General features: G+C 41.3%; 1 protein-coding gene across 1 annotated transcript; it reads left to right on the top strand.

The window, feature by feature from the left end:
- Positions 1–3,188: 3,188 nt before the first annotated feature.
- Positions 3,189–13,859, top strand: fermt1 (FERM domain containing kindlin 1). The gene is made up of 16 exons (XM_030047918.1): positions 3,189–3,266; positions 4,949–5,103; positions 5,810–5,907; positions 7,131–7,266; positions 7,437–7,577; positions 8,814–9,000; positions 9,127–9,229; positions 9,400–9,507; positions 10,455–10,586; positions 10,805–10,854; positions 11,258–11,382; positions 11,799–11,905; positions 12,072–12,296; positions 12,425–12,549; positions 12,964–13,105; positions 13,214–13,859. The coding sequence occupies exons 2-16, from the start codon at positions 4,953–4,955 to the stop codon at positions 13,385–13,387; spliced, it is 2,004 nt and encodes a 667-aa protein (XP_029903778.1). The 5' UTR covers positions 3,189–3,266; positions 4,949–4,952; the 3' UTR covers positions 13,388–13,859.
- Positions 13,860–13,945: the final 86 nt, after the last annotated feature.

Genomic DNA, 13,945 nt, shown 5'->3' with positions numbered 1-13,945 from the left:
TGGAATTTGCCCAGGCCAAGCCTCTTTAGGGTTCGTTCCACTCCGCAAAATGCAGCCCACACTTACACAGAACCACTAGGTTGGAGAAAGCAGCGGTCCATTTCCAAGCCAATGACATGAAGCGCCTTTCCCTCAAGGCAGACACACTGTGTTGAGCTGGTTCACAAACTCAATATCTTTCATGTCTCCAACTGTTAGTGACATGGTCTGATGGCGCCACTATGTGGCAGCAGGAGAACTTTACTAACATGCCATCAGACCACCTCTCCTTCTCTCTCTTTGTTTTTATATCTGAAGTCATCATTTATTCAAAACATCTACCTTGAAATATTCAACTCAAATTGTATTATGGTTTTAGGCACTTAATGTTTGTTCTGTTTGATTAATTCACACTTTATGATCTACTCCTGTATTAAGTTTGCATTTTAGGCATGATGCCAGTGTCCTTATCCAGTCACAGCATGCATTTCACTCAAGCAGACTAACAGTGTAGACAACCACATATGTTCTTACCACTAGAAACCAGAGGGTGGCAGGCTCAACACATGGGCTCATTGGCCTACATGGCCTACATTTTAGAGGCAACAAAGGGGGCTATAACTCAATGTGACTTGCAGTTTGTCAGTGGAACACCATCTGAACAATTGGCATAAACACCAGGTGCATGCCTGGTTTGTTTTGTAGTTTCATAAGCTAGCAATATTATCATGAGGCAAAGACAAACACTGATGATTCATCTTGATTTACTCATTGGGCAAGACGTGGGCACTATAGAAGGTGGGCTGATTCATCTGAGGTAAATCATTATTCATCGTGCAGTGGGCCTGTTCCTTCACCTTTATCTGGAACAACAACCCTATAATGGTCTTTTCACATGGAGTGCCATTTAAGTGAACCAAATTCGGTCATTTGAGGTTGCATCCACGCCTGTATTCTGTGTGAAATTTTCAAAGTTTTCACTTGGTTGCAGAATTTCATTGTCACTTATAATTGCACTGTTGCTTGACATACAGAGTGACAATGTCTAGGTCAGGCACTTGTTGGACTGATTTTTTTGGAGGAACGAGCAAATGTGCAGGGAGACACAATCTTGGGGTTTCCATTTTGCTATTAATTATACTATTAAAACTTAGCAGAATTTTATTGCTATTTAGTTGCCCAGTACGCTGCAAGTGATTAATTATACATGAAAGTTGGTTTGCAGTTTGCTTGGATGATGGTGTTTGGCAATTTCAACCTAACAAAATGTAAAATAAATAAATAAGAAAATAAATAAATAAGAAAATTTTCAAAACACCCACTGAGCTCCATTCAATTCAAAGTGCCCTGGATGATGTTCTTTAATCTTGTTGCATTTCTCACTTCACACACACTGTGTCACACAGGAAATCCTGGGGAGTGACCTACTGAAGCGGAGGCCAATTAAATCTTTGATCACACCCACAGTGGTCATGTGATTCAACATTAAGAGAAACATCCGAGCTTATTTTCACACTCAGTCCAGTTAAGCCCTTCAAGCCAAACTCTGATTTGTTAGTCATAGGGATTCGTCAACATTTTCGCTTTGTACATGACACAAACTCAGACCCCTCTCAAAGGAGGCACAGTCAGAGCTCCTCAGGGCTGGTCTGAGTCGGCTGGGCAGGGCACATCATTTACCGAACTCTCTTAGTTTACCCGAGGAGTCGTGAGGGCCAGCTACTTAAGGAATTAAAGCATATGTTGGCTGAAAGTAGTGCTAAATATCTCAAGGTTGAACATGAATAAATATTAACAGTTAGAATTACTATTATAAACTTTATTTGCATAGGACCTTTTTATGTACTGAGAGCTCCTTGCCATCTTTTTACACAAATGTTAAAAAACAACTTGTGGTATTCAGAGATTGGGGCCCCCAGATTCAATGGGACCCTTCCTTGCCACAAGCTACCGAAAAAAAAAGTTGTGCAAGGGACATAAGAGGCTGGATGAAGGCCCCTGAGCTCCAAACTTCCTAAAACTTCTTAAACCTGTGCTATGCCAGACACTGGAGAGGAACAACAGTCTTGAAACAGTCTGAGAGACAGGAGAAAAAATAAAAGTTGAGTGAAATAAAGTTGGTGTTGTATATTCCTAATCATTGCCCTTACCCTATTCAGGGTTCACAAGGCCATGGAGCCTGTCCCAGGACACAACAGGGCTAACACACATAGGCAATCACTTACACTCGCGTTCATGCCAAATTTGTGGTCTTATTGGTCTTGTTTAGAATATGAGAGTGGACCAGAGCACCCAAAGGAAACCCAGGCAAATCCAGGGAAAACATACACCCCAAAAAGAGAAATAAAAACAGGCCTATGACTCAAATCTTGGTGCTGTATGTATTTTGTATGTACCATTGTCTTGCTAGTTTTTTATTGCTGCATGCTTGATTACAGATGCATTTCCAAATGTTCAAGAAATAAGAAAATAAGAAAGAAATCAATCAGTCAGGGGCCAGCCAGTCAGCACCAGCCTATGATTAACTCATTAAATGATGAGTCATTTAGTGAGGCTTAAGTTGTTAATTAAAGTGTTTACACATAATAAAACCTATGTCCCTAATATAACTATAAAGGGGCTTACTTGCACAAAAGATATAGGTGAGAAACAGGCACGTCTTTTTCCAAAAAAAAAAGAGGGAAAGTGAGTATGCCACAAATTTGTTTTGTGAACTTACTGAGTTTGGCTCCTATACAGAGAACTATTGTGGTAGATATGACTATTTGCTGAATTATTTTATTGTAAATACAATGGTACTCCATGATGAGGTCGGTCCTGCAATAATTTGAGGTAATTTAGGACTTGTTTTATTACCTATAGTCAAAACTATAGCCATTTGTAGTTATAGCTAGAGTAGTTAGTGATTACTGTGACGTTATTATAAGATATGTGTAGCTAATAAATGGGCTAAGCTAGTTTACTACAGTTTTCCTCGCTGTGTGCCTGTGCTGTGGCATGTAGCCCGGCTTGTGCTGCTGCAAAGCGAAGTTATAAAGTAAGTTTTTACCTCTTCACAACATTAAAACACCTCGGTGTTGTGGCTCTTTTGAAGTGTAAACACGATGGACTCACTTACCTGAGCTGAGTAACGTTACTTTGTGAAGCGGGTCGGGTAGGCGAGCCCACTTCCTCTACCTGCTCGAACGGGGCGGGTTTTATCCCCAAAAGGAGACTCATACCTGGTTCACTTCACTTCACAAGAGATTTCTAGGAACTGGTCATCGATAGGAAAACTTTGATTTGAGGTAAGGAGAATTATACTTTCTGAAATATAATGTAATTGGTGCGGGGTGCGATGGAGGGGTGTTAAAATTGTTGTTTTCTTCATCCAGTCGGTTGCTTCTTACGAAAAACCACTATTTCCCATACGCACCCGTAGGGATTTACAAGTGGTAACGTCGGGCCTACTCAGTAGTGACTTGTATTAAGCCTACTTTAATCATTCAATAGGTTTATCTTCACACTAAAGCTGTGTTCATACTGTTGTCAATTGCGAGAATTATATTGTGGCACTGAGGGAAAAGCGCCTTTGTGTTCATTCAGGGATTGTTTTCATTATCACTGCTTTTATTTCTGGTCAAATGTCTAGTCGAGGAGTGGGTTGGTACAATAAAAAGAGACTGCATTTTTTTTTTTTTGTTTAAATTTAAGTGTTTGTTTTGATGGAGAGTAGCATATAACACAGGTGTACTACAGTTGATTAATGTGCAAGTGGTCCCATTGTTGTATTTTTCCTGTCTGGAGAATATTTTTTTCATTACTGTATTGATTAACTGTAGATCCCCCCAGTTCAAATCCACTATACAAATCCACACTATAGGCTATATGACTGTTCACTTTATTTACCACTGTACCACTGTTTTTACCAACACATTTGTCTCTCAGTAGAACTTCCCCCAGCAGATAGTAATACAAGCTCAAACATTTACTACACCCTGCAGCCAAGGCAGCCAAAAACAGGAGTGTGATTATTAAACTTAGTCTCTCAGCTGCCCAGCTCCATGTACATTTCCACTGAGCTGCCCAGGACTAATGGGGAAGGTTTCTCTACTTATAGCCCAAGCTACTGAACACCAAGTGTCACTGTAGGCATGTGCGTGTGTGTGTGTCTCCCACTTGATCACCAGGCTGAGTTTGGCATAGTTTATATCTAAGCTGAGAGATCAGTGCAGTGTGTGGAGATTGTTGTTTTGCATGGTGTCTCAACTGCTGCAGATTCGTGTCCCTGCTCGTCACGCATTCCACTGCCGAGCCCTCCCCACTCCTCCCCCCATCTTCTCTCCTTTCCCAACTCTCTGACAGTGTCTTCCATCATTTCACACTGTACCCATGATTGAAATCTGACATCTCTCCCTCTCTCTGTCTGCGCTGCTGCAGACCCGTGTCTCTGTTTCTTTCTGATGTGCACCGACGAGGGCTGCAGCCTCCGGCACTAGAGCTGTGTTGTGGTGCAGCTCTGTCGAATGTGTTTACTGTGTGTTTTGCTGCCTCATCTCTTTTCTGGCATCAGCCAATACATCTGCCAGTCTGTACGTATTCATTGATATATTATTTATAAATGTGCTGGCTGAGAGGAGGACTTGGAGGGCTGCAGTATCAGTGCAGAGATACTGCAGAAAGTGTATGGATGATGATCTGCTCCCTGGGTGGCCAGTTAGGGCAGAAACATTGACAAGTTGTTTTACTCTGTTTGTTAACTGTGAGCCAAGTTAAGTCAGCTGTTCCTACAGGGAGTTGAAAATTACTCATTGTACTGATTTGTGTTTTCTTCCAGTCCTAATAAGAAAGCAAGGGAAGGACTCAGCATATGTTAGCAGGATTATCATCACCCTGTGCAGTATTTAGATAGCAGTGCAGGCGTTTCTAACAATTTCATTTGGTGTTGTTGCGCCTCCTCAACTCTCTCACCTCTGTCTTGTTGTAACAGAGTCATGATCACAGCTGCGGAGTATGGGCACACGTCATGGGAGCTGTCTGTGCAGGTGGATCAGAGAGATGGAGACGAGTCCATGAGATTCAAACTGAGGGTGAAGGGCGACTTGCACATCGGAGGCCTCATGCTCAAGTTGGTGGAGAAGATCAGTGAGTATGCAAGTTAAATAAGAGATTGTCCTGGTTCAGTCTCTCTTAAAGCTCCCTGCATTTAAAAAGATTAGAAAATTTGGATAGTTTTATGTAGTATTAGTATTACATCCTTCTTGCTTAGTTTTATGCCCAGTGCCTCAGTCTCCCTCTGCAGTGTGGTAGGTGAGCCACACCCTTGTTTGCCCTGCATTCCTCCACACTGCAGTGCCTTTGTTTTACTACAATGCCTCTGCCTTGTAGCCCAAGGGGCCAAAGTACGGCCTTGATCTGATCTAATATCTGTTATTTGTTTATCCAGTCAGATCTGCTCTCAACACAAAGCTCTCAATATGAAACCAGCTTCTTCTGCTGTTGATTCCCACTGAAGGCAGCTAGGTGGGTTAAAGAGCATGAGACACAATAGATGACTAAGTGGCTTGTCATCGGCAGACTGCATTGGGCCTTCTGATTTCATAACATGATGTCAGACAGACTCATAAAACCACACCTTTAACACTCTGTTTGTGATGAACACTCACCCACACTACAGTGGGTACAAGAGTTAGCGTTTCTGATGCCAGTAATAAGCTTGTGACATGGCACACATCATCCCCTGCCCCACCCACCTGAAAGCATCTGAAAGACAATTAAGCAGGCAAAGGAAGGGTGGGGGTCATCACAGCAGTAATATGATGGTGCTAATCATTTTCATCTAATCTTCCAGAGGCTCCTCAGGACTGGTCAGACCATGCCCTGTGGTGGGAGCAGAGGAAATGCTGGCTGCTTAAGACCCACTGGACCCTGGACAAGTATGGAGTTCAGGTAACAGCTTTGGTTTGTGGTATCTCATTTAGACTTGTGAGTCTTTGAAGGCTGATACTGATATTTTTGGATTCCAATTGGGAATGGCCAATATTTGGTGTTGATGTTCAATATGTTAAAAATTGACCGCTTTCATGCTTAAAAAAATAAATCATTCAGTGTTATTCTTGGCAGGGTGGAAAAACCTTTGAAATCGCATTTACGTAGGGGAACACCAGGGGCCCAATTCTGCTGTACAGCAAGAAACAAGAGCTGGTCCAAACAGGAGCAAACAACTGGCCCATGCATTAGTTATCATTTGTGCTGTAGCTGACTCCAGGAGTCAAGAGTAACTACTGGAGCAATGACAGAAAAAGGCAACTGACATTGCAGTTTAAACAAAGCAAGTAACTTAATCATAATCAAATGCCACAAACTTTTTTATAATGGTTACCTGGTTATTATTATTATTTTTTTTTTAAATGTATGGAACTTTATTTTTACTTGACATGGGTTAGGATCAAACCCCAAGCCCAGTTCTGTCAAACACAGCAATATTTCCTTCCACTTCTCTTTTCATTCCCTCCAGTATCCATTGGATCTCATCCTTTGACCAAGTGACCGTGAGAGCTTTGATCTCATCACTGCTGTTGATTGTGCTGTATTTTTCCCTATTTGCCCTCTTCAAAGGCTCAGCAGCTAACAATGAAATGTGTTTACTTCAACAGCAGTTTGTAACCAATTAGCAATAATCAGTGTCATAGTCCTGCTCCCGGGGTTCTGTTGGTTTCTGGTTGTCGTACATGTCGAGCGGGTACCACAGAATCAACAGGAAATTGAACTCGATCTTTGGAGAGTGGAAAAGTTCCTGTTTTTAGTGCCAAAAAGTTTGGTACGGTGGAAAAGGGCCCCAGAACTCTCCACCCAAATCCTTTTTGATGAAATTGTTCTAGGCATCACTTTAAGGCAGGGTGATACAGGTTTTCATAAATTCATCACCACCCCTGAAGCTGTAGCACAAATCATATTCCATCATAGTTGTGAGGAACTACGAGACACTGAAGCCAATAGTCGATTTTAATTAAGAGGCCAATAGTTGCCTCGGTGTCACTTCTGTCATCCTCTTGATGTGGCAACAAGAAGAAGAATGGGACTCAATACAACCACCAATAGCATTTGAATGTGTTAGTGCACTCAAGTTCCCTGAAGTAACCAGCTTCACATACACTTACTGTGATACACAGGCTGATGCGGACCTGCGCTACACACCCCAACACAAACCCCTGTTCATCCAGCTTCCCAACATGAAGACCATCAAATTAACTGTCAGCTACTCCAGTGTGGTCTTCAAGACGGTCACGGAGATCTGTCGAGCACTCAGTGAGTTTCTCTGTCCTTCTGATTGGAGATGGGGAGCAGTCCACCTCTTTCTTTTGATGCTTTTGTGGTGACCAAGTGTGTCATATGGATAGAGTTTTAGTTAGAAAAAGCACTGCAGTTCACCGTTTGAAAATGTCCCTCCTGGTACCTCACACCTTCTCCCACTTCAGACATCAGGAGACCAGAGGAACTGTCTCTGCTGAAGCCTCCAGATGATCCATCCAAGAAGAAGAAGAAGGATAAAGAAAAGAATTCACTTCTGGACGACATCTTGGACATGGATGTCCTCAGCGGGGGACCAGGAGGAACAGGTAGTGTGGGATAGAGTATTTCATTATTGTGTTATAAAAACTTCTAGTGTCAAAAGTAATGTATTGCATCTGAGAAATACTCTATTTGAATACTCATATAGTGACATTTAAAAATGTATTGAATGGAATACAATATGACAATTAAAAATTTATCAGCAATGGAAAAAGTGGTCTGAACATTTCCGCTGACATGAAACGCGTCATTAAACAATCATGTCTTCTACTTTCATTGTACTTTGCTTTGATTTTGAAAACATGGGTTTCGTTGTACTCTGGGTGTAGAAGTTTCACAACTCTGACCACTGGCAATTTCAAGTGGGGATTGCGTTTTTACTCGTATGAGTCACATCCCTAGAAGCAAGAGAAGAAAGGAGGAACGAAAATCTATATATAGTGCTTCTGAGGATTTGATAGGCCAGTTTTCATCACTGAGATCTGAAAGAATTGTTCAGTGTGCTGCCATGTTCTTCAGGCTTTCGTTAACATGCACTCTCTTGCTCTCTCACTTTGACGAGTGAAATGTGCCGGCGCGCACACACTTACACACACGCGCATACACACACACGTGCGCGCGCATATACGCACATGCATACACAACGTCTTTGTGAGTATCCAGTGCAGAATCCATACAAACATAAAAACTGCTCTAATTAAGACCTTTGATATGCGTCCTCTTTCTTTGTGAGAGCTTTTCAATTCAGCCTTTTAATGCTGACCCAGTTACTGCACCTCTCGGTTTCCCCCATGCTTTTGTTTCCATCAGTCTCAACTCTTTTGTCAAACTTCTGTTCACACAACTACTGCTTCCACTGACAAAATTCTGTTTGGTTCGGCAATGAAAATCTCTAATGTTTTTTTTTTTGTTTGTTTGTTTGTTTGTTTGTTTTTTCTGAGAAATAATTTCTGCTAAATTGATTTGACATTGACTCACTCTGCATGTTCACCTTGATTTTGACATCCCTTGATTTTTTCCTTCCTACAGCAGCAAGGGAAATCTTTACCTCAAGAACAATTCCCTAAAGGAAAATTCCACACTAAAACACGTTAACACCACTGAAAAACTGGTGACTTACTTTGCATTATCTTCTGTTTTAGATGGCTACTTTCTTTCTTATTAAAGGTCACTGTAGCTGTCCTGAGCATATATCCTACTGACATCAATGGAGTAATTTTTGGCTTTTTGGCTACCTCTGTGGAAATCTCATTTATATTTGCGATGCTCCATGCCCCCTAAAGGAAGCCCTATGTACAGTAAAACCATGACAGCAACCTACGACCCAGAGAATGGGATGCCGGTATCGGCCACAAGCCTTTGGTTTGGAGACACCCATCTTACTGACAGCCAGCCCAACCTGCCTCCTGCCGAGCTGGCCAAGATGTACCAGCCACTCTCGCTAGTGGACAAAGCCGCCATCAACGCAGGGTAGATGAAATCACCATAAAACATCCACGATCCATTATGTTGTTCATTTTAAATTGGCAGAGGTATTCGGTCTGGATGATGTTTCTATCTGCTGCTCGTCTCATTGGTTGTCGCTCTGATTGGCAGGTGGTTGGACTCATCGCGCTCTCTGATGGAGCAAGATATTCAGGATGATGACAGGCTATTGCTGCGCTTCAAGTATCACTTCTTCTTTGACCTCAATCCCAAGGTTAGAGACCCAGAATTCATCCCTTGCAAAAATGATTGAATTTGTTTGTTGAGCATTGATTGACAGCCATAAAATTACAGCAGGACAGATATGGTTGAGAGTTGCTGAACTAAATTTCAGTGTGTGTGTGTGTGTGTGTGTGTGTGTGTGTGTGTGTGTGTGTGTGTCAGTATGATGCTGTCAGGATAACCCAGCTGTACGAACAGGCTCGCTGGTCCATCCTGCTGGAGGAGATAGATTGCACTGAGGAGGAGATGCTGATGTTCGCTTCACTACAGGTAAACATCATCACGTCACACTCATGGAAGTAGTTTTTAATGTTTTATAATACACATAGTCAATATAAAAAGGAAATATGGCGTTGCACATCAGGGAAAATAGTCATCAGTAATGTGATGATATACTATTCTAATGGAACTAAGAGGTTTTCTATTCTTAAAATAATTTCTAAATTCATCTGGCTATTAGTGGACAAATGCAAACATACTTAATACATGGTACTATAAAATACACAAAATGCAAATACAAATGTTATATATTGTGATGACAGGTTTCCCCTAAACGTTTAAATGCACTGTATAGAAAAGACCAAATCTTATTGATATTCATGTTAAACTAGCAAAATCCTGAATCAAATTGGTTTGCCGCCATGAGCTACACTTCTCCACAGGCACAGTGAGGCATAGTAAACGTGCTGTAAGTATTATGTGTGTCCTGGAGCTCTGAATATTATCCATCCTGGAGAACTGGTTTGGTGTCTTAATCCATGCAGAGGCATGTTAGGACATGAGGAAAATCCCACAGAAGAGGGAGGATGTGGGAGACAGAAAGAGAGAGAGGGAGAGACAGACAGGGAGAGAGATACAAAGAGTAGAAGGTGCACTGAAGCTCTTTATGGGACAAATCTGATGTCAGGATCAAATCATTACCTTTGGCTGTGGCGTTCTGTATCTGAATTTTAACTTACCTCGGATCCATTGAGCTGTTACTTGGCTGCTCGCTCAAAGTGATTCAGAGATCAGAGTGATTCCAAAAGAGATTACTGTTGCATTCACCTACACATGGGTGAAATAGCTCTCTGACTCATGCCAGCCTTGCATAACCACTTAAGTCAATTTTCAGTTCTTCATTATGTCTTGTACTTGTTACTTGCACAACCAAACATTGGCTCTGTTTTACTCTGAGTTGATGCACTAAAAAAAACAATACTTTCATATTATTTCAGTATCACATTTGTAAACTGACCTTGTCAACTGAACCAATGGACCACTCCAACGAACCAGAAATCGATGAAGTAGAGGCTGCTCTGTCCAATTTGGAGGTGACACTTGAAGGGGGAACTACAGACAGGATTCTGGTAAATGCATTTTTATCGTTATTATTATTATTGCTAGATGTTGACTTCACTGGACTGAATATAAACAAGTAATTTTGAGGTTGTTAGATCTGTGTTACAGTATAACACCTGGTTTTAAGCAGGGGGTGATAGCTAGGCCTCCCCTGATTGCATGTCTGAGCATGGTGATGTCACAGGAAGACACAGGATAATTGACAGTTGTTTGTCCCCGCCTCCAGGAAGACATAACAGACATTCCAGAACTGGCAGATTCCCTCCGACTATTTAGGTAAACACCGACATATGCATTGTACTATCTGTTCTATCTCTGCTCCTACCACATGAAGACGCCATTGTGGGTAATCTCAAGTATCTGTCTCTGAGATGTAACTTTCTTTGTTACTTTTCCCATTCCCTTCACATCATCCTACACAGAAGAGGAATCTAAAGCCAGAGAACCTCTTATCACTGACATTTTCATGGCACCCTCTAAATATTGATATTGATAGACTGAACTGTAGCTGAAGGCACTTTATTCATTTTGTTTAAATTTGTCGCACAAATCCAGCCGAAAAGATTGATGCTTCTTTATTTAACTTCAGTCTTCAATCTTTCACATAGATAAGCTTATAAACTACATTTTGGGAGCACACTGTCTTCAACTTATTTTTTAATTTTGTCTCACAAATCAGGCCAAAAAGACTGACGCTGCGGCCATACAAAGAGTACTGGTTTGTGTTCAAGGACACCACCATCTCCTACTTTAAGAACAAGGAGGCCTCCAGTGGAGAACCCATTGAGCAGTTTCACCTCCGAGGTGAGGTCAAGACACTAATTCTGTGTCTAACATGTGTTTTATTGCTGAAGATCAATAGCTCTTAGGAATTCCCATACGTTGTTCTGCCCTCGAGCAGCCCAGTGAGTTACTTTTGAACATCAGTTCTCTTTTAAACCTGAAAAACAGAACCTGAGAACTGTGATGATAATGTTGGTCCTCTTGGTCCATTTTGTTCCACTAATGGAAAGAGTACATGAAATAGAACGAAAGAAAGAAAGAAAGAAAGAAAGCTCGTTTAAAATGAGCTAAATGAGTTACTGGGTTAGTTTTTGTCAGATGTGTTTTTTCCATGAAATTCTAAAAGGACAAGAGTACAGAGGTAAAAAAAAATCTTTATATCACAGATTTTGAAATTACTAGTGCTTCTGAGCCATGTGTCCATGTTCATTTGACAGGCTGTGAGGTCGTCCCGGACGTCAACGTGACCGACAAGAAGTTTGGAATCAAGCTCCTGCTCCCAGTTGCTGATGGGATGAATGAAGTTTACATCCGATGTGATAATGTAAGGCCCACCTCCTCATCCACATGCTTATTGGCATCTGTTATGTGATAGCCAGTACTTCTGCCACTCTTTCACATCCCTGCCAAGTATGCGTACAAAATATTTTGGAAAATACCTGCAGCTGATATAGTAACTGTCAGCGTGCTATCATCACCCTCTACCACAGGAAACTCAGTACGCCAAGTGGAAAGCTGCATGTATCCTAGCCTCCAAAGGCAAGACAATGGCCTACAGCTCCTACAGGTCGGAGGTGAAGAACATCCAGTCCTTCCTACAAATGAAGAGCCTGGCGCCCCCTCCTGGCCAGGCATCTCCCAACCTTGACGCCATGGAGATGAATGCTGAAAGTTTTGTTTCCCCGCGCTACACTAAGAAGTACAAGACCAAGCAGGTCTGTCTATGGGCTATGAACAGCACACTTGACTTTGCCTATAAACATGAAGACTAAGTCAGGCCATTGTCACTGTACAGATTTTCTAACTCTGTCTCTGTTACATTCCTGGTGGTGACTGTGTGAAGCTGACAGCACGTATCCTGGAGGCCCACCAGAACATAGCACAGCTGTCTCTCATGGACGCCAAGATGCGCTTTATCCAGGCGTGGCAGTCCCTGCCAGAGTTTGGCATCAAGTATTACATTGTCAGGTACAGTGCACACCTGTAGGTGCAGTTCACATAAAACTGTAGACCTGGTAAAATTGGCCTTGAAAAAACTTCAGGTCCCTCAGCTATAACTCAACTTCAACAACTTTTAAACATACATGGGAAGTAAATACGTACATAGATCACCTCAAACATTCATGGGAAGTAAACTGTAATTACTAATTACAATATATTATATGTACAGTTGTTTACATTTGCTTTGTTTAGATTTGCTCCTTTAACTTAGTTATTTATTTTATTATTTATTCATAAAATCAACTAAATATTTTATTTATGATATAGAGCATTAAATGCAAAACTAAATTTTCAAATGCATCTCTTTCATTCACTATCTTATTAATATCTACACATAATTTATGAAAGCAGTTTTACACACCGGATTATGTTTTTTTCCAGGTTCAGAGGCAGTAAGAAGGATGAGATTCTGGGCATCTCCTACAACCGCCTGATCCGTATCGACATGTCCACCGGCCTCCCTGTCACCACATGGAGGTTTGCCAACATGAAGCAGTGGAATGTCAACTGGGAGATAAGACAGGTGTGGGATGTTTGTATTGTAAATTTCAATTTCATCGTTTTCTTTATCCAAGGAAGTTTAAATAAATGGCAGGGCTATGTTCATCCTCTGCTGTATTTGCTGTTCCAGGTGGCCATAGAGTTTGACCAGAACGTGACGATAGCCTTCTCCTGTGTCAGCTGCGACTGCAAGGTGGTCCACGAGTTCATCGGCGGCTACATTTTCCTCTCCACGCGCTCCAAAGACCAGAATGAGACGCTAGACGAAGACTTGTTCCATAAACTCACTGGGGGCCAGCAATGAAACCAGATACTCTAAATGCTGTCAATAGTTCTTCTGTCTCGTATGTAGATGTTACAATGTGAAAGCACAGCATTCGTGTAGCAGTGGTGGACCAACACACCGAGCAATGCACCACACCGCTGCCAGGAAAAAAATGTGATATTATAAAAACAATAGAATTTGACCCCTATTTTCAACCATAGAACAAACTACAGCGATTATGTTTACAATTAATGATTTCATTATAAATTAAATCATTGTGAACAGTTTTGGCAGTGCACCTTGTACAAGCACCAAAACAACGTTGTTAATGTAAATATCTAACAAAGGCAGATTTGCATGGCTTTCTGTCAAAACTGTAATGGCAAGATTTCTCTAAGAATCAAGCCTCTTTCATTTTTTTTTTATTTTTTTTTTTTAGGTGAAAGGATTTGCCTTTTTCAACAGTGAGACTTTTTTATGAAAAAAACATTAAAGTTGTTTTTACATTTCACAGTTTGTCTCATATGTTGATGATTCATTTAAAAACACTAGTGGCGAGGATTTATATCTACTTTCGGTGTTTTTATTGTATTAACT

This window comes from Myripristis murdjan, chromosome 24 (assembly GCF_902150065.1).
Source record: "Myripristis murdjan chromosome 24, fMyrMur1.1, whole genome shotgun sequence".
Taxonomy (NCBI): domain Eukaryota; kingdom Metazoa; phylum Chordata; class Actinopteri; order Holocentriformes; family Holocentridae; genus Myripristis; species Myripristis murdjan.
This window is presented reverse-complemented; position numbering and strand designations above follow the sequence as displayed.

Excerpts from the sequence above, each read along its gene's own strand:
- fermt1 (XM_030047918.1), top strand. The coding sequence starts at position 4,953 with ATGATCACAGCTGCGGAGTATGGGCACACGTCATGGGAGCTGTCTGTG. Across the intron at positions 7,267-7,436 it reads GGAGATCTGTCGAGCACTCA|ACATCAGGAGACCAGAGGAA; the intron begins GTGAGTTTCTCT and ends CTCCCACTTCAG. Across the intron at positions 12,550-12,963 it reads ATCAAGTATTACATTGTCAG|GTTCAGAGGCAGTAAGAAGG; the intron begins GTACAGTGCACA and ends GTTTTTTTCCAG.